Source organism: Nymphaea colorata, chromosome 9, assembly GCF_008831285.2.
Source record: "Nymphaea colorata isolate Beijing-Zhang1983 chromosome 9, ASM883128v2, whole genome shotgun sequence".
Classification (NCBI taxonomy): domain Eukaryota; kingdom Viridiplantae; phylum Streptophyta; class Magnoliopsida; order Nymphaeales; family Nymphaeaceae; genus Nymphaea; species Nymphaea colorata.
Window position 1 is genome coordinate 18,247,160 of NC_045146.1, and position 20,380 is coordinate 18,267,539.

General features: G+C 37.7%; 3 protein-coding genes across 3 annotated transcripts; 1 reads left to right on the plus strand and 2 right to left on the minus strand.

Annotated features, from left to right (window-relative positions):
* Window positions 1-4,236: 4,236 nt before the first annotated feature.
* Window positions 4,237-7,483, minus strand: LOC116260143 (E3 SUMO-protein ligase MMS21). The gene is made up of 7 exons (XM_031638247.2): window positions 7,327-7,483; window positions 7,171-7,242; window positions 6,898-7,014; window positions 6,658-6,768; window positions 5,819-5,958; window positions 4,700-4,782; window positions 4,237-4,629 (listed from the first exon to the last, which is right to left on the minus strand). Exons 1-7 carry the CDS (start codon window positions 7,387-7,389, stop codon window positions 4,496-4,498), a joined length of 720 nt encoding a protein of 239 aa, XP_031494107.1. The 5' UTR covers window positions 7,390-7,483; the 3' UTR covers window positions 4,237-4,495.
* Window positions 7,484-8,648: 1,165 nt separating this feature from the next.
* On the plus strand, window positions 8,649-14,397 carry LOC116261477 (uncharacterized exonuclease domain-containing protein At3g15140). The gene is made up of 6 exons (XM_031640250.2): window positions 8,649-9,202; window positions 9,965-10,167; window positions 11,356-11,436; window positions 12,571-12,696; window positions 13,743-13,866; window positions 14,072-14,397. The coding sequence occupies exons 1-6, from the start codon at window positions 8,969-8,971 to the stop codon at window positions 14,270-14,272; spliced, it is 969 nt and encodes a 322-aa protein (XP_031496110.1). The 5' UTR covers window positions 8,649-8,968; the 3' UTR covers window positions 14,273-14,397.
* A 1,109-nt stretch (window positions 14,398-15,506) lies between these two features.
* LOC116261030 (peroxidase 7-like) lies at window positions 15,507-19,506 on the minus strand. The gene is made up of 4 exons (XM_031639605.2): window positions 18,939-19,506; window positions 18,458-18,637; window positions 17,687-17,849; window positions 15,507-16,092 (listed from the first exon to the last, which is right to left on the minus strand). The coding sequence occupies exons 1-4, from the start codon at window positions 19,158-19,160 to the stop codon at window positions 15,686-15,688; spliced, it is 972 nt and encodes a 323-aa protein (XP_031495465.1). The 5' UTR covers window positions 19,161-19,506; the 3' UTR covers window positions 15,507-15,685.
* Between the last annotated feature and the right edge of the window lie 874 nt (window positions 19,507-20,380).

Sequence of the window (20,380 nt, forward strand, 5' to 3'; positions counted from 1 at the left end):
ATGCTGGTAAACGAGACACTTGTCTACGCGTATTATCATGTGCTCCTTCCGCGTCGACTGTCAGTTTTTTTTTTTTTTTTTGGGGGGGAACAATTCCTTCCTTCCCATTTTAGCAATTTTTTTAGCATTTTGCTCTCTTTTTTTTCTAATTTAAGCTGAGAACTTAGTAGAAGACGGTTAACTCTAAATAAAAACACGTTTTTTTCAACCGATTTTTTGAATAAAAAATAAAATGGCATCAATGATTATAAAAGTAGCATATAAAGGTGCAAATACTTGGTGTTTGGTTTATCGATTCAAGTGAGAAGCTCCAACTGAGCTCCTTTTCATCACAAGCTGAGCCACAATCCATTTTGTCAGCATTCTTTTGTTCGTGTACTGTTTGTAGTAATGCACAAGAGAGGGAGAGATATAAGTCATAGTGGGCAAACTCGGACTTGGATCAGCTGAAGACTCGGTCACTAGGTCAAGGAGTTGATCTCATGACTCGGCTGAGCTAGGTCATAACTTGTATAATGCATTTTTGTTACAAATAAATGAAGAAAGTAAGTTTGTCAACACTTTATGTTTGATTTTTTCATTTACTAAAGCACAATAACTGTTGTATAAGTATTTGCATATATTCAATAAAGTTCACAATTCAAAAAATAACGATCCTACTCAGCTCGAGAGACTCGCGACCCGGATCGGTGAGCATGCCAACTACATGTGAGAGCAGTTAATACACAGAATGGATCGGATTTTGCAAATCTAGATATGATCTGGACTCCAATATTTACTGCATTTCCAAAAAACTGAGAAATGGAAAAATAAGAAAATGTGAGATTCTAGAAATGCCAGAGAGTAGATGGACTATGTTGAAAAATCGACAAAGACATCCTTTAATTAAATGACCAGCAGGTGAAGACGCTGGCGTAGGGAGTAGTGAGCTTGAGAATAGGGAAGCCGTGAAGGGCCGAAGGGGAGAGACTGATCAGAGGACGCGTGAATTTTTCGGTCACAGTGTCCGCCTCTGCAGTCAGAAGATGTATGTCTCCTCCACATGCATTATATATATATATATATATATAGATATATATATATATATATATATATATAGAGAGAGAGAGAGAGAGAGAGAAGTTGGTCCAATTATGTCAAACTATAAGCTTGTTCTTTTCCAAAAAAGAAGCACGAATGACTTGAAACTGTTTGGATGGATACAACTTTTAACATGTCAACGGAATTTATAAATGGGAAATCTCACTTTTGAAGCCTTATGAACTTAGATAGATCGGCACACTGAGTAGAAATGCATACATACAATGCATGTATTATATTATATGAATTCTTAAGCTTAATTTAGGCTTAATCACATATGTAGTTAGTTCTGTGAACCAGTACAATTGCTCATTGTGTTTGAAATATAAATGCAGAAAGAAAGATAGACTATTGGTTTTCGGTTTGTTTATTGAGAAAAGTGTGTCGTCTTATGGTGAAGTGGTTTGTGACGCTAGAGTTTCTTTTCCCTTTGTATTTTTTGAAGGTCCCCGACCGCATCCGACGGCGTCCAACTCACTAGATTCCTTTCCAAATTCCAACTTATGCTCCCTCTCTGTGGATTGCGCGTTTTGATTGAATTTTTTTTACTATTTCAAATCCAATGCGTAAGTTTCCAAAGTTTATTCTTGCTCTTAGTGTGCTTGATGAGTTTATTCCTGACATTTTCCACTTTTTTTAATTAAACTTCATCATCTGTCGGACATGTTCCTTATTTTGACCATGCAAAACGAGTTTACATATATTATATATATGTGTGTTCTCACCTTGTTGTACCAATCAGTGTTAAAAGAATTGTCCTCAATTGGCTCCACCAGCCTCACAAAATTAGTTTAATATATATGTTAATGTTTTGATATATTTGATTGTTATACATATAAGTGCATCAAAGAAATTAAAGGTATTAAAGGAGTGCCTCCGTCAAAAAAAAATTTTGGATCTGCTACTGCTGAATAGGTGATTTTCATTTAATCCATGGCCGATGCAAGAGGAACACTTATTATTTTTTATTTTATAAGGTTTTTGAATGTTTTTTGTGTTGATTAATCGTTATATTTTGTTGGTTTCTTAAGAAATAAATATTTAACATTTTTTTATTGACAACCAATTCAGTTAAATGTGTGAGCCGATAGTTTGGCCAATTCAACTCATCTACCGATTATTGTCGATCAGCTATTGAGAGTTGGTTCTTGTTTTGTTACAAATATGCAACAAATATGCAACTTATGTGTTCGGTATGACTATTATCTTTTTTGCAACATGTCCCAAAGAACACCGTGCATATTACATTAAATATATAAGTGTGAATGTGTATATATATATATATATATATATAGTCCGTACGTCACGGGCATGAGAAGTTAAGCTTCTTACAGTGCGAGGAGTGACTTGTTTGTGTACGAACCGGCAATCGCTTCTCTCCCCAACTCCCAAGTCCTGCCTTTTTGGATTTTCCTTTGGACTACTTCTGAGTTTTTTCTTCCTTTTCGGATTTGTTTTAGTTTTTGTTCGCCAATGTTTTGCCGAATAATGGAGAAATAATCGAGTAAGCACTAACAATTTAGAACTAAAACACATTTATAAACCATTTGCTAATTTAAAGTCATGCGTCGTAGCTTTTATGTTTAGCATTTATTAAAATTTAAATATCATAAATTAAATGAAACCCATTGTCTCGCCGGAAGCTGACCGGCTGATCTCCAGATGACTTTCACTGAGACCAATCCAATATCAAGTTCCAAGAAAGCCAACTATGCTTTTCACAAACTAATCTACACAAAAAAGAGAGAAAAAAAAAACATACGAAAGAAAAAGTCTACCCACTTTTGTCCACCTAGTTTTTTGTGTTCCTCATCTTATTCTTATTGTCTCAATTAAGGCAGAAAAGGGCATAATTTTCTTGTCATTTAAGTATCTTTATTCTAAATTAAGTTAAATTATTTTAAATTCACGTCAAAAAGAAAGTTGATATAAGCCTAGCGTAAAAATATGAATTCGCTAATACACCGTATCAATCAGCAAACTGATACGATACTGATACTGACAAAACACTTCCAATACAATGAAGATCATTCTGAGTTTTTTTAAGCTTAGAAATGGGTGCTAAGTACTTGGGGGGAAAAAACAACTGGAAAGGTTTTCAAAAAGACAAATCCTCAACAATAAGTAGGATCATTTATAGTCTAATCATAGGCTAAAAGAAAATGAAACAAACCAAATCTCCTAATCTGATATTAGTGCCATTTGATCCAGTTCTAGACAGCATATACTGAGGCAAGTAGGACTTCTTGGGCCAGGACAGCAAAATGCCAGAAATAAATCAGAATGATTCTTTTGGATATGATGTGCCTTTCACCTGTCCTGGATCAAGACGAGGTTGTGAGGACACTTTAATGTTTGCGAATGAAGTTCAAGGATAGAGACCAACATTCTCAGCAACAACTTTGCGCAGGAATCGTTTTGTGAGATGCCATAACCAAGCTGTATCAGCCATACCAAAGTGTGAGCCGGTCCATTTCAAATTTTCAATTAAAAAAATACCAAAGAGGCTTTTAGTCAATCAAGGTGAACTGGTCTATTTTGATTTGTTCCGTTATGAAAATTAAAACATAAATCATTAAGAACCAAAAAGCCACGAGAAAGCAAAAGTTGATCAGCGTCTCTTGTATAAGCAAGTGACTAATGTGTCATGCATCAGCCACAATGCAGGCTACATTTGGTTACTAGTGGTCGAGAGAAGGCTAGAGATAGATCAGTGGAGAAAACATTCTGAAGTTGTTATAGCCTAGAATTAGACCTTTGAGGGAGTGTCCTAAGCTTGCAGCATGGACAAATAATGCATTGGGCATGTGCAGGATGAATTACTGAATAGCAAACTGGTTCCATGGGATGGAAGTAAAGCAGTAAATTGTACCGATTAACTCTTTGATTGAATCAGCATGAGGCACATACCAAGCTTGTCTTGACCCTGTTAAGTAAGCTACTGACCTGACTTGGTAAAGATTAACAGGCCGATGAGACACAGGTTATGTTAGTTCAGCAAAATAGATCAAAGTCAGAAACATCAAGTTCATCTTTCTTTGATCTTTGCTATGCAGATGCTGAACTAACACAGCATTACTCTCTTGTGGATAGTAGCACGACCAACGTCTGGTACCATCTAACTTGTGCCCACCTGACAATACTAGGAGATGAATGGTAGACGAAAGCATTTTAAATGTAAATATATTAGATACTTGGCTTACCAATTGTTTGGCTGCTGCAGCAAAATTACAAAAGAGTGCAGGTTAGGTGAAGGGCCAATATGAGTACATGATTGCCGGTTAATTGACATGGTGCTCTATACTAAACTGCCAGCATGGAACGGTTCAAACAATTCTCTTGGGGGTGTTCCATTTGATCAAAAATGGGAGTAACCATGCTCATGAAAGGGCATCTAGATATACAAAAATCAATCTTAATCAATCTCTGTACAGTCCTCAACCACATTGGTATCTGAAGCACGAATGCTTCTTGAGCGTAATTCTTCAATATCTACCAGCAATAATGGATCACATGCAACTCTATTTGGAACCAGAATCTTTGGGCAACCTGTGGAAAAGAATATTGAATTATATTCTATGACAAATAGACATACAACACAGGAATAAAAGATCCATACCTGCTACAGGGCACTTCAACTGCTTATTGTGTTTCATGTAGTGCATTATTGCCTTCTTTTCATATATATGCTTGCAATCCATGCTGAAACAAAAGATAATATCAATCCTTTTAAACAATCATTCCAAGCAAATCCACTAAACCAAAATGTATATAAGCTCATAGTTATTTTGTTTATCGTTTTCTCTACAGACTGCTTGGGATATTATATTTTATCACTTCTCAAACGTACATGAAAATGATGGCAACATTGCTATATCACCATCCCCCAATAACCAAATGACATTTTGAAATAGCTAGCACTTGTTGGAAACTTGGTGGTCTTGATATGATAAAAGCAGTCAGGTACATTTAAGATTAAAATCCTAATAAAGGAATATCCTAAGGAGGAGACATGTCCCATCCAGTCTCCTTTCGCCTGGATTTTCCAGTTTGCAGCGACTCGACCTGATGACCCGTCAGCTATTTGGAAATCCAAAGGATATTCATGATCCTGGCTAAATTGTACACACTCTTACATGGATACCATCTCATGTTACAGAAGATCCATAAGCCGTTACACATCATAAAAAAGCTGTAGTTAATGCTTCACGTATTAGGATGTTGTCACGTGAACACATTTACATTAAAGTGTGAGTGCATACTTATATGCATATGCAGATACATAAAAGAAAGATAATCCTGTTAATGAGAGCCGCAAATAACCCGAGTTACCATCCCACTACTACTGCAAATTAGGGGAAGGACAGAGGCTAAGAGATGGATTTCCAGGAGGTGGCAGCAGAGAAGAATACATATACTATGAAACTTATAATCAAGACACAATCACATATACATATTCTCCCGTGCCATTACTGCAAAAGCTTTTGCTAAATAGTTTGCTCAACAATAGCTATAACTTATTTCATCTATCCTAGAATTTCTCACTCACAAACTAGTTCTGCAAGCAAAATTCCAAGGCATATTAAAGTTTGAATGAGGTGCTGCTGCTACTCTGTGATTTTTATAATTCATGTTTCATCCAGCTATGCAGTGGTCTGTGCAAAAGCAAGCATATGTTATTGACTGGTGTCTAATATATATGTCAGTATTAGTAATATTCCAAGCATGAGTTGCCTACCTGCGAACAGGATTATCCAGTTCACCGACTGGCTTTCCAGAGATAGGACATCGGGTGTTCAAAAGATTACACTGAGTGCTGGTCATTACAATTTCCTCCTGCTCGTCCCCCGGCATTGGTTGGCCTGCATGGTGAACATTCTACAGAAAGTGACACTTTAGTTATTGGAATGGCGAAATTAAGCATTCAATGCACAAACATGCGAGAGAAGTAAATAAGTAAATTCATGGGTCGTCCACTCAACAGTTTTCTGTGCATTAGTGAGACCATCCGAGCCAAAATTTCGAATATTAACAGGAAAGGACAAATCGGTGCATGCTGAAACTTGATTTGTCTTTCTATCTTATATAAATTATTTCATTTCCTGATTGTTACTACTAGGGAAGAAAGGATTGCAAAGGAGAAGGTGCTCCACGCTAACACTTAGTTAGAACGCAAACAAGTAGGATATGTTATCGGGATTTTGTTTTACTCGGCTGTACCAAATATTATCTATCTCCGGTTTCCATGTGTTTGGGTCATTCGAATCTGAATCCAAATCATTACATCCTTGCATTTTCTAATATTGCAAATGTTGACACTCCCACATCTTGAGTTCATATTCTTCAATAGCCTCTGGTGACTGCTCTTGGAAGCATGCAAATGGAAAGGCCATCAACTTACAAGGAGGGCACCCATATTTTTCTTTGGTAATTCAGTTTTAAACACATATTTGAACCAATGAAAGAATGCAGAATGATTGTGCAATTAATCCCAGTAAGACGGGACATTACTGCAAAAATAATGAAGTGTTACACTGAACAGTGACCAATTAAGAAAGGATCCCTAGAAAACTATACCCAGATTGCCTCCTTGAACTGCCGGAAAAGGGGATGGTTCTGTGGCTGAGAAGTTGACTGGCTCTTGAATCGGGCAATCCCTTCTTCTATTAGCTTGCCAAAATCCGTTAGCTTCTCAACATCACAACAACAACAGGACAAGAAAATCCTCTAAGCCAAACATGCCTTGATAAAAGCCAGCAACAAGGACAGAAAGCGCGCAAAAAAGAGAGCAAATAAGAGAAGGAACAACCGAAGAACCTCATTATTGGACGGCGGAACATAAGTCGCGCCAATTTGTTGAATGGCTGAAGAGAAGCACGAGACTTCATCGAAAGCCGCTAACAATTCGAGAGCGGCACCTTCAATTTCTTTAACCTGCAAGAGTACTTGAATCGAATGCATCAAAATGACCCACCAACCTGTAGTTTTTCCATGATGTTTTTCTAAGAACTGCCCATCAAAGAAGCTGACAGAGAAAAGCCGTAGAAGCTCTCGAAGAGAGAGATGAGGAAGAGGTTAAAGTGAGTGAACCTGATCGAACTGCTTGTCCCTCTCCAGGTCCACTGCGATCCCTTTGAGTACCGAGAAGGCCTTCCTTATATCCTGATTGAGGTTGAAAAAAGAGAATGAAACCATGTATGGCGAATTTATGAGAACTATAAATGGAGAGGAAAGAAAGGTCCTTACTGTAATCAGAGATTGGTTATCGTCGTAGAGAGTGGAAACCACGATTTCCATTCTTCCGGCCATCTCTCTCTCTGTGTGTCTCGTCCTTCAAAATGAAAAATATGGAGGCAAAAGGAATTGCCCGCCCGTTTTAGGTAGGGCTTGCCGGGAACCTGAACGGTTTCAGTTTTCTTTTTTATGGCTAAAAGGAGTTAAATTTAAATTTGACTTAGCATACATGGAGGTACTCAAATTATTTTCTTTGGCCTTGTTATTACATGACGATATATGAATAATATGTGTGATAAGTATGGGAAAAACATGTCTCAAATCTACCACTAGTATTATGTAGGTTGAAAATTTTTTGGGAGTTATTGAGAAGTGTAGTGAAGATATAGCCTTAAATCTTTGTTTTTTTAAAAAAAAAAAGCTTACTAGTTCTCCCTCCTTCCAAGAAGTACACTGACTTTTCGCTTTCGCAAGAAGCAGTGTGCACGTAAACCACACCCCTTTGAGCCTTCTGAGTTTTTTAAAGTATGCTTTCAAGCTTTCAAAGTTACTTTTTATTTATTAGGACATCCTGGTTTCAAAATTGTTGGGTTTTTTAACATAAAAATCATCTTCGTGAACCTAATATCATGAAGCACATTCACGGCTGATATATCTTAACTAATATGATAATTTTCTGCATATAGTATGTGTATGTTTTTTGTTCTATATATGTATGAGATACACATGTTATGTATACTTGGTATATATAACATTCTATATACACATCCATTGTATAATCTCTGTATATTGTATTAATATGTTTGTGTGAATCGAACGTTCGTATATATTGGATTTATCTAATATACGGAACTTTTTCGTCGATTCTGTCGAGCAATTCACAAATGAAGCTATGCCAACCAAGTGAAGCTCAGCCCATTTCGTTGCCCTACTTGTAAACAAGGTTAAGATCTTCCAATTGTTGTCTCTTGGTCCATTAAATTTCCAAGCTGAGTATTTGTATAGGAAAGACAAATGTTTAAATGTGTATTGTCTCTTCGTTTCTTTTCTTTCTTTTCTTTTTCATTCATTCATTGCCCTCCTTTTCCCTTAACTTCATCTTAAGAATTACCAAAGTAAATTTTTTCCATCTCTTCAGACGGTGTCAATTAAGTAGATTGTGCGTACTTGAAGTACATGAATTTGAACCTTTTTTGTTTTCTTCAAATTGGTCTTTGAAGTAAGATGTACTAGAGTAGACATGAGTTTCTAGAAACTACGAAGTGGGAGTGTGTTAAACTTGACGTGGATGAGCCTATGAACATTCAGTAAATTCATTTCGATCGCGTTGCTATTGGTAAGTCTATCGGCGCATGGTTCCGGTTTGCGTGTTACTTCCTTCTTCTTGCTTCAGGTTAAACCTGTCGGCTAACACTGTCTTTCGGCCAAACAACAACAAAATTTTCAAGAAGACAACATAAACCGTATCAGTGGAAGCCAAGGGCTTGGAGTCCAAAATGCAAGTATCTCCAGAATGGAAACATGCGGGATTTACTGTGTCACTTTTCCACTGACGATTTTGGGGGAGAGAGGGAGAGGGGAAGAACAGGAAGAATAAGGGACGCTAAAAAATAATGGAGTAGCCACATCCGCTGCCATTTGATTCGTTCCTCAGATGTTCTGCTGCTACGCCGGCATGTCCCTCTGCACCACCACCAGCACCGCTGCCGCCACCACGGTTTTAAGGAGGGTGGTCAAGGTCTTTCCTGCTCTACGCAGCAGAAGAACCTACCAACCCGCCAAACTCATTATCGCGGCCCACTCGACTTCACCAGACGTTGAATCTGCTGCTGCCACAAAGCGTTGGAAGCCTCTATGCCTCTACCACACGCAGGGACAGTGCACAATGGTCCGTGTTTTCTGTCACCCTTTCCGACGTTGTCTCAGTTATCGATTTCGTCCTTCCCTATCTGTTGTTTCTCTTGTTTACTCTATAGCGTCAGATGGATTTGCAATTAACACCCGTTACGGTTTTCGTATTGTACTGATAGTTGCCCTTGTTCTTTTCCGAGTTTTTTTGTGCTTGAAAATTTGTTGATGCCGTTCGGAACAAAAGATCCATAGCTCACCCTCTACTGCCCTCCATTTATTTATTGACACTGAGAGAGAGGGAGAGAACCAAGGATAAGCGTTGAAGCCTCTTCTTCCGCCATTATTTATCTTCTTGTCCTCCATTATCCAATGTATGTTTAGGTCGCCATTTTTTATGTTATTGAGATCATCTTAATGCTCTGGCCAATAACTGACTCACTCGTCCGAATATTATCTTCGATTCGGCATTAAAATATCTCAACAGCCAGGACATATGGTGCCAAGCATAGCTTAAAAGAACTTTTAACTGTTACCACGCCGTTTCTACATATGAGATGTTCCAATCATGTCCAAATCTTGACAATTATGATTTCACGAGATTTATCTCTGAAATAAGTTTAATAGAGAAACTCATGACCATGTTGGTTATTTTTTCATCTTTCTCGCTGCCAGAAAATTTTGAACAGTTTTTTTTTTTAATTTTATTTAAGTGTATTGTTTTCCATTATTTTTCTTCTTAACAAGGTGCATGCTACTATTTTAGTTCAGGCAAGTCTATACCTTTTCTCTTTGGGTACAGGTGAATGACGCTGCGCACCTTGAAAAATTCAATCACAATTTCTCAAATGAATTCCAAGTTGGTGCAAACGATGTAGAAAACTTGACTCCTCAGCACGTGGATTATTTCTTGGTACTTGACTTGGAAGGGAAAGTTGAGATTCTAGAGTTCCCTGTTGTAATGATTTGTGCAAAGACCATGGAGTTCGTTGATTCTTTCCACAGGTATATATTTTATTTTTAATAACATGTTTTATTATTAATAGTCATGTTCTCATTTTCCCTTTTGGGACATATGCGGAAAGAGAAAACGAAAGAAAATTGATGCTGTTATTGGGCGTACATGATTCGTGGCTTCTATTTTGAGAACTGACAGTTAAACCTTGTGATTGCGTAAAAAATATTTTGATATTGTGAAATTTTACTAAATATTTCTGATCTGATCACTGGAAAACTTCCTATCAACAGAAAGAGCCGGTAAAATTAGAGACCGCAGTGCCATGTTGTAATATAGAAGGGCAAGGGAGATGAGAATCTAGTAACAGGCCATTACCGGCTTCAACTCCTCAATGAAGCTTTTCCTCAGCCAATCATCTGTTGATATGGCAATCTATGGATCGACCTTCTCTGTACGTTTGTACATGGATTTTTGTCCTTGAGTCCTTTGTTTTTTCCTATCAAGAGAGAAAACACAAGGCAGCTACATCTCCCAATCAATATGGACAAAAAAATGACAGTACCAGAAATTTTTATCTTAAAAACAGTTTTGGTTCTTGCTTATTTGCTTCGTTCAGGTAGCACCTGTGTTGATGCTTGTATGGATTTAACACTATAAGACGTGCATTGCTTGTCAAGAAAGAATGACTGAGAATCTGAGATAATATTTGATCACATGTTTGTGATGATGAAGATTTGTATTCGAAAAATGTCTGTTCTATCCATAGTTGCTTCTGAGTAGTGTCCAAAAATTTGTGCATACCTTTAGGGTAAGTTCAGATGCAGGTGGAAAAGTGGTTGTACCTTGCTCAAATTTGCTGATGAAAGATTTAGCATCTGTTTTTGCTTTTTTGGCTCAAAATTACTATGTAAGGTATGAATTTTGGGCTTGAAGCCTTCAACGAGATTGGTAGATAATTAAGTTGCACTGCTGTAACCAAAAGGTGTAATGAGTTTAAACCCTGCAGGGGTATGCCCTAAGCAGAAAAAGGAAATATAGGTAAAGCCTCAATTCCCGCTGTAATGGTTTCTGTTTCTCTAAATATGTTTCAGTGAGTTATTTTGGAATATTTAATTGATCCAGTTGATTATGCATTGCTGAAAATGCTCTTGGAATTGGTAACCTTTTCTTGCTTTACAGACTTTTGAATGTTTTGTTCTTAACCCTCTCATTTTGCTTTTCTATCTGAAGAACAGGTTTGTGAGGCCAACAAAAATGAGCGAGCAGAGGATAAATGAATATATTGAAGGAAAGTATGGGAAGCTAGGCATTGAACGGTATATCCTCCTATTAATTGCATTGTGGAAATTTTGGTGTAGGCCCTTGTGTTTGTATTGCATTTATTTGCACTATAATAATCCAATTTGTTTTTGTCTCTTTTTGGAATAATTTACATTGTTGATTTAAAGTGAAAATGATGTGCAAAATATGATTGTGCATCTGATGGTATGATGGTGTGGTGTGAAGATGGTGACAAGAAAGAAAGAGAGGAGAAGGGGCAGTCTTGCCATACTCTCATGTGGGTCCAAAATTGTGGGAAAGTTTTGGGACATAAGCCTTCTATCTGTAGACTAATTTACACAAGTTACTAGATTGCCAAATGCCATAAAATGTGCACAAAACAGCAAAGTGCCACTGCCTGCAACACATGCAATAATGAACATGCCATTAAGATGAGCCTGCACTTTAGGCTACTGATATTACATTCTTATTCTCTCAAGTTATGCATCCAAAGATGATTGGCGACTTTTTAGATATCTATCCTTGGAGTGGCCTTTTGTGAAGGATTAGCAAATTGACATTTTGAATTTACCTCACTTTTCTCTCTCTCACACAAAATTAACTAATATGTATACTATTATCTGTCATGGGAATTCTGTTTGCCACCAATGCCAAAGCACTTTCTTTACGAGGCCAAATAATTATTGGCCCTGTACTGAAACAAATGCATTTAGTGATCTCCCAATAGATACCAGTGAAGTTGTTTCTGTCAAAGCTTTATAGGCTCTTTCTTTCTTGTTGTTACACATGCGCCTGCAAATTTATGTCAATGATCATAAAACATGGAAAAATCATGGCATCGTGTGTCTAGAATGTGACAACATGAAAGTTCTTTTACTTTAGTGTTGGAAATCATGTCTGGGTAACAAAGTTTTTGTGATGTAAAGCATATTTTTATCTAAAAAATTTGTAGTTATTCAATATCTTTGGTTGTACATGCTGCATGGTTCACCTTCCCAAATGCATCCTGGATGTTTTTTCGGTCTTACAGATAAGCTTTCCCAGTGAGCAAGCTAGTTCCACTGGTACTTGCAGTAAGGAGCTTCGGTCATTTTGAAACGCTCTAGCCAATCGGACGTCAGGGATATCTTCTATTTCATTTTTAATTTGGATAAGATGCTTTCCTGCAGTGTCTGGCATGATACGGCAGTACCTTTCAGGGAAGTGCTTCAAGACTTCGAGTTGTGGCTGGCACACCATTGTTTGTGGCAAAAGGAGCTGGGTGGATCTCTTCATCCTGCAGCATTTGTGACTTGGTAAGTTTAACCTGAATGATGAAATCAGTCATCAATTTCTTTTATGAGTTGCTGAATGTGTCGCATAAAACTGATTCCTTTGCTGGGTAGGGTTTCTTATAGGTGTGTACGACTTTAATTTTTATACAGTGTAACATGCTTGTCGACACTACCTGCAATTTGTGCATTGAAGGTACAGCAAAATTAAACCCATATTTTAAACTTCATTGCCAAATCACCGACTGTCTAGAATAATTTAAATGAGATTGCTCCATTTTTGGGCATTTGAGAGGAATTTAAGTTTCCTATAGGTAGGCTTGCCTCATATCCAGTTGATCCAAGTATTCTCACCAGTGAGAAAAATGTTCGCCTTGTACAGCATATCAACGTTATTATATTCTGTTATGGATGATAAATTTAAGATAATTCTAATAAATATAATATTTCATCTTCCAAGGAACTTTTTGTTGTGAATATTTCTCTTATTTTATGCGTAAACTGGGAGATGACCTCCACTGAACTTGAACCCTGGAACATTAAATTACGGTAAAGCAGTGCAGCCATCCAAGTGTCAATAGTCACCTTGTTCATGAGAGCCTTGCAGAAGGGACATTCATATCAAGTTCTATCACTGGCTCCCGCACAAAAAAAAAAAAAGAAGAATGAGTTTTTACTACTAGCAATAAAGAAAAAGTTTCACTTTTCTTTACATGCACTCTTTCTGTTTTTGTGTAATAACTTTTTGTCTAGGATCAGGAGAATTTTGATCATTACTACATGATCAGCTGGCCAATACTTTATCCCTTCTCCTCACTGCGCATGAGGATATAGAGGAGTAATCCACGTGAATCATACGCACTTTCATAATTTAAAGGTAATAAAAGTTACACTTTTAGTCATACCATGTCTAACAGCAGCTGTGTGTTTTCCACACCAAAGTTGTACATATATTTGAAACAGACTTTTGCATTTGACAGCAGATGGAACTTTTGCTTTCCGCTTATGTGTCTGACCTTTGTGTTTTTTATTAAAGAGGATAATCCACTGCCGTGTTTTGTGATGAATAGTGGAAATTGGGACATAAAGACAAAAATTCCTCAACAGTGTACTGTCTCCGGTATTGAGGTGCCATCATATTTCAAAGAGTGGATCAACCTGAAGGATGTCTATCTCAACTTCTACAGAAGAAGGGTACGTAGTGAACATTTGGGAGGAATAATCTGCCACTCATCATCTTTTTTGACGCAAAAGCAGATGTTTATCCATTTCACTTCTCTCAATTTCTGCAATGCCACGTTAGGAATAGTTTGGATCATTGGTTCCCTTCTTCTATGGGAATATCTTACGCCTTACCTGAGCTCAGGTTTGAAGCATCTCTCTCTCTCTGATGTTTCAGGCCACCGGAATGATGACCATGATGAGGGAATTGGGCATCAGCATGCTGGGCAGCCACCACTTAGGAATTGATGATGCAAAGAACATTGCAAGGGTATTACAGCGCATGCTTAGTGATGGTGCTCGATTGCAGATAACAGCAAGGAGGAGTCCCAACCATCGTGGTGATGTGGAATTCTTTTTCAAGAACAGAATTAGATAGCAGAAGTTAAATCATCAGTAGAAGTTTTTTTGATGTAATTTTGATGACAATGTCATGATTTGTAGTAACTTATTTGCCCATTCTAGAAGGACCACGACATGCATGCAAATGCATATGCTTATGCAGACTTCCGATCAGCACATCATGCGACACCCATGCACGCAGACGCTGACCTGACAACACCAGCAATATTATGTGCGTCATGATTCATCAGCATGCTGCAACAAATACAACTGGCTAAAAGAACCTTCAAGTTGAGGAAACCTTTTCAAGCTCGTAAATATTAAATAGTTCTTCTGTCTGCACGAGTTTCTTTAGAAGCACATGTTTAGTGAGATTGGAAGAGAAGATAACTCCAATCATCTAATAAGTGATATTAAGGAATATCACGAAAATCAATAGGTGGTACTAAGGAAATTGCACCGCAAGTCGGTGGCTTTGGCTTTGAAGTTGCCCAACAAATTCATTTCGATGAGGGTGAATGCTTTGCCCCACCATCTCCTTTTTAATCTTAAAGTTGACTTAAAAAAAATGTTTCTAAAGCCATGATTCTAAAATTTGGCTTTATTCATTAATTGTCTAGCTTTGGGCACTTGGGCTGATCTTTACTGAACTAAAGCACTCCTGTCGCCGCATGTGGGTTTGCATTTTCACCAGTTGGGAACTGTAAAAGCTTGTGTTCGAGACTCTGCAAGTACCCTGCGAGTTGAGTTGTTCTCTTTTAATTTGACCATATAGATGTGATTTATACGGTTAAGTTGGTAATAACAAAAAAAGGATTTTTCTAATTATCAAAATGTTGACATTTCATGCCCATTGGTTCTTGCGGTCTTACAAGTTTCTCTAGCTTGAAACATGGTTTTCCCTATTGTCCTTTTAAACTAATAAAAAGAGAAGCAGCTCCCATTTCGCTCAACGTAAACCAAATTTTAGCTAAACCTAACAGTCAAGAGTAGGCCCTTATTCGTTCGTCTGCAGACATTGGACCCATATCTAAAAAATACCAGAAAAATGAGGTGACCAGCTTTGGGTTTCCAGTAATGGCCTCCCACGTCCCAAGAACCTATAAAGATGTAACGTATCATGTTTATACTGCAAAATCTGCCCATAACAACTTAAAACATTGAAATTTTAGAAGCACCACCCGTACAGTCTTTACTTACAATTGGTCCCAAACACTTTTAACAACAAATTCTTTTCACTTGTTCTACAAAGGAAAAAAAAAAAGATTCACTTACATCCAAACATTATTCAACAAATGGAGAAAAACAGTGAAAAGAGAACTGCATAAGGAGTTACACATGAGCAGACATTTTCTTTCTCTCGCTTTTCTTAATGGGTGGTAGCAAACCATATAATCACACGCGGATCTCTACAAGAAAAGGGCAAGGCTCCTGTTGTCTCCTTCCTTCCTCAGTTGGTGTTGACACAGCTGCACTTCTTCCTGATCTCGCCCTCGTCGGTGCCGGTGAGCACCTGGGTGTCGCCGAGATTCTCCATGGAAACGGCGAACTGGTGGAAGAAGAGCTTGTTGTTGGCGGCGAAGGAGGCGACAAGGGGCCTGGTCCTGGGGTCGGACTGCAGCAGCTGGTCGGAAAGAAGCAGGCCCATCCTCCTCTGCAGGTTGATGAAGTGGGCGTTATCGAACTTGTGCGGGGTGATGGGGTCGAAGTCGACCTTGGCGCCTCCCCACTTGCACTTCCTCTGCAGGAAGTTCAGGTAGCGGGGGTCGATGCTCGGGTCTGGCTTCCCCGTCCCCTCGAAGTCTCCGAGCCTGAACTTCACCTGGTCGCATGTCGCCTGCCCGATCGTATGAACACCTGATATGACACCAAACATGGGGATTTACTCACTCACCATCACATCTCAATCCAAACAATAAACAACAATCATCACCGCCACCATTGTTCTTGTTCTTTTTCATCCGAATGAACCAAGGAGAAAAAGTGGGTGATCCTGAAATATCGTGGGGGAAGCAATAGAACCTTGTCTCATTTTGCTGCCCTTGGGAGATAATTGCCGGTTTAGAGTCGTGTTTGTGGGAAAAGTTTTCCCAAAGAACTCCGCTTTCGGGCTTCATGGTTCTGAATGAGAAGCAAAGGAGGCGGTTGGACTACTGCCCCTGATTTTGAATCCTTATGATTTGTGACCATGGATTTAAGATCAGACTCTTCCTCTGATCTTAAATCATACATTTTCTATATATAAAAGAGTAAACTAAGGATTTTAAGTGTGGATTTTTATGTCATGTCAGGTTCAAAATTCTTAGTTTGGTGAACCATGAATTTTTACCGTCAAACTTTTGCCACATCAACATAAGCAAGTCATGTTAGATCTACATCAAATCCAATAATCAAACACCCCCTAAGGCTCTTCATTTTTTCCGTTTCTCCTAAGATCAAGGGCTGCATTGGCTTGGGCAGGTGACGTTCACGGTTCACATAAATCAAACCAAGTGCTGGATTTTGACCAATCGCTGGTCCTAACCAGTATGCCAAGCTGGAAAGCCTCAACATCATCATAACATTCAATTGAATAAAGAGTTCTTCTGCATCGTATAAACACACGGTGGTTTATAAAAAATTCAGATATAATTTTTGGATATAATTTAGGTTTACACCATCAGAAAAACATATCACTTAACTCCACTAGGGTGTAAGGATAAATTGTTTGGGAACTTCAATTCCATTAACAACTTATGAATCAATTTCGGACTCTACACTTTTTATCTTAAGTGCCAAGTCATCCATTAACATGTTTTGACCGATTGACAGCACAACCTGCTACTTTTCAGTCGCATCAATCCATCAACACGTTTTTGAGAGATTGACAATACAAACTGCTCCTTGTTTCAGGAGTTTACATCAATTATGTCTCATGAATCTATTAAAAAATTATGTTAAATTTATATTAACATAATTTCACAACAATATCTACAAGTTTATATAATGATAAAAGTCTCGTCAAAGACCAAACATCAAGTGTTCTGATGGGTATCTCATATATATATTGAGTGTTGCTGCTGCCAAACAACTATTTCATATAAAAGATATCTATCACAACACTGCATGTTTTATCTGACTGGACATTATTGGCAATCTAGAAACTCGTAGATATTGTTATGAAACTACATTAACCAAGAACCTAATGATGATTTACATTGCTAATCTACAGCATCAAGTGACATGATGTGCACTCCTTATCACGACTTAAGAACTGGCAACATCAGGCATGTGCCGCTCAGTCGCCGCTGTCACGGTGTCACTTTTTCTAGTGATTGTGTAATATACTTCGTAGTAATTATTCATAAGCCATTGTTTTTTTTTTTTCAACTTTTTTCATCTGCAGCTAAACTGTCTCGGTGCAAATGTGCAACAAAAGGATCAAAATTTCAAACAAGGTGAACAGTTATACCTGAGAGAGTAACAAGGTCAAGAATGTTGAGTCCCAGCTCCTGATAGAACTCAACGAGGTAAGTGACGTTTTCTCGGCCCACGGGTACGACCGCTGCTTCGCTAGCCACGGAGATATTGCCGTCCTTCCTACCATATTCCACCTCCCAGAAAGGTCCTCCAGTCTGCACCATCCAAGAAATATATTAAAAAAGATACTTTTTAACAATTAATTAAAAATGTATTTCTTTAGTACTGAAATGCTGTTTTAGAATTTCTCAAAATTGTTCAAGTGTCTAATTTATGAGTACCGCATCTGAATCAATGACTGAGTTGATCAAGAGAACGCAAGTATATTATACTAATCCTGATTACCTAAAGAGATTAGTGAAAATTTTTAACGCATAATAAATTCCTGAAATTTGATACAAGAAATAGAGTCAACTTATGTAACTTGGCTTTTTGCATTATTTTAGAAATGTTAGCTTAAATAGCTTGGGTATAGTCAGACAAGCATTATTTTTTGTTAGGCGTAGTAAAAGAAGCTAATGCGAACTAACAAACATGAAAATAACTTCAAATCTTTCAGTTTGAGTCACATTAAACTGGTATCTTTGATTAACGATTCAAAATAGCCAGTGCATTTATTCAAGAACAAAAGTTTTAACGTGATTACCACGTAATTTAGTAAAAATGGTGTTTTTTTATTATAAATGATGCCGTTTTTACCTCCACTCTGCAGAAGAAACCAAAATCTAAAAACCATATTCATTTAGACTGTTTATATTCCTACCTTGGTTGTTGCTTCTCGGGCAGCAGCCGCCAATATATCGGCGCAGGAGACTATCCCGGGGCATGCCCTTTCAAGATCCTCTTTGATGTCATCTATCACTTGAAATCCTCTCAGGTTCCTGCTTTGAGGCGCTTCCCGCTCGCTTCCAGGATGACTCAAAAGGATTGAAGCATCACAGCCCTGAAACAACAGCAGATTAATGAGGAAAGAACAAAAAATAAATTTTTTATCATATTTCAAAAAATGTTGTATTTTTTTCCTTTTTTTGGGCCAACATAGTTTCATATTTGAAAAGTATAAGTCCCACACGTTCTAAACGATATGATTCGACTTGAAAAAGATCTTTATCAGCAAAAGAGAGGCTTGTATAAAGAAAATAACATGAAACGCTTGTTTAAGTAGGGAGAGATAAAAATAAAGAGATTGGCTATAACAATCGACAGCAGAATGAAGAAAGCTTTGGCCTGTTCAGGAGTTCTACCCTGACGTAGCAGTCGTGGAAGTGGAGCTCGATGAGGCTGGCGGCAAGGGAGGGATCAGACTGCACCCAGGCCTTGACCCTCTTCTGAACGATGGCCTCGAATTTGGGGCACTTCTTGTCGTAGAACCTGATGCCAAACTCCTCGGGCGGAATCTGGTGGTTCCTCGCTGCCACCAACGTGGAGCAGAAGAGAAGAAGAAGAAGAACAGCGCTCGTCCCCATTCCGGAAGAGGAGGAAGATAGTCGAGGTGGTGGCGGAAGACGGAAGGGGTGGAAGGTCAGAAGATGGAGGCCGCCAGCCGATGGCTTTTAACGTTGGTGGTGATCAAGAACGTGGATGGAGGATTTTATCTGTGGTGTGAGGAGGAGAGGCTGGGTTGGCAAACGTTCTTCGACGTGAACTGCACTACTCGGAGGACGTGAAGCCCTGTTTGCCCGTTCCTATTTCCCTCCTTCGTCATTCTTCTTTCATCTTCAATCTGTTTTTCTCTTCTTCCTTACTGTCTGCTTGTCAATGGTTGACACTTGACAGACTCCTTAGTTGCCCACCACTATTTGAAAGAAATAAGTTCTCTCTCTCTCTCTCTCTCTCTCTCTCTCTCTCTCTATATATATATATATATATATATATATATATATATATATATATATATATATATATATATATATATATATATATATATATATATATATATATATGAGCTGAAATGTTTCAGCCATCTTGAGCTTCGGCCAACACACTTATTGGTGTTGTTAAACACACTTCATGATGCAATGCATCAAACAGTGTATCATTAAAGGCTGAAGAAACCTATAAATCCTATATATATTATAAATATGAGAACATTTAGATGAGACAAAAATCAGACCTACTAAAAATAATTATTAGGTGTTTTCTATGTATATGATCTTAAGAGTGATTTAATGTGGAACATGCATTAAGTTAGTCTTTTTTTACTTTAATAATGTTTTTTACAATAAAAAATAAAATGCTCTTATAAAAAATTAAATCTTTTACAAAAACAACTTGAATTAAAACATTATATATATATATATATATATATATATATATATATATATATATATATATATATATATATATATAAAGAGAGAGAAGAGATGGCATTTAATAATCGAAAAATAGTTCCTCAGGTTTTGTGGGGGGAGTTCCTAATTTGATTGATCTACCTACAGACCAGATTGAGAACAATAATTTTTATCAATATCTAATAAAAGCACGCTTAGAGAAGTAAAAGCGTCCTCATGTTCGAATATTTTATATTTAGTTAGCTAAAATAGAACGTATGCCAGATAAAAGTAAGCGGTGACACACATTTTTTTTGGAACCGGAATGTGTGTATTGTTGCTTCAAAAGCTGATTGCATGTGGAATACTTATTCAATTCTCGACAGTGGTCGTTACAGACAGTCTTTTTTTAGAAA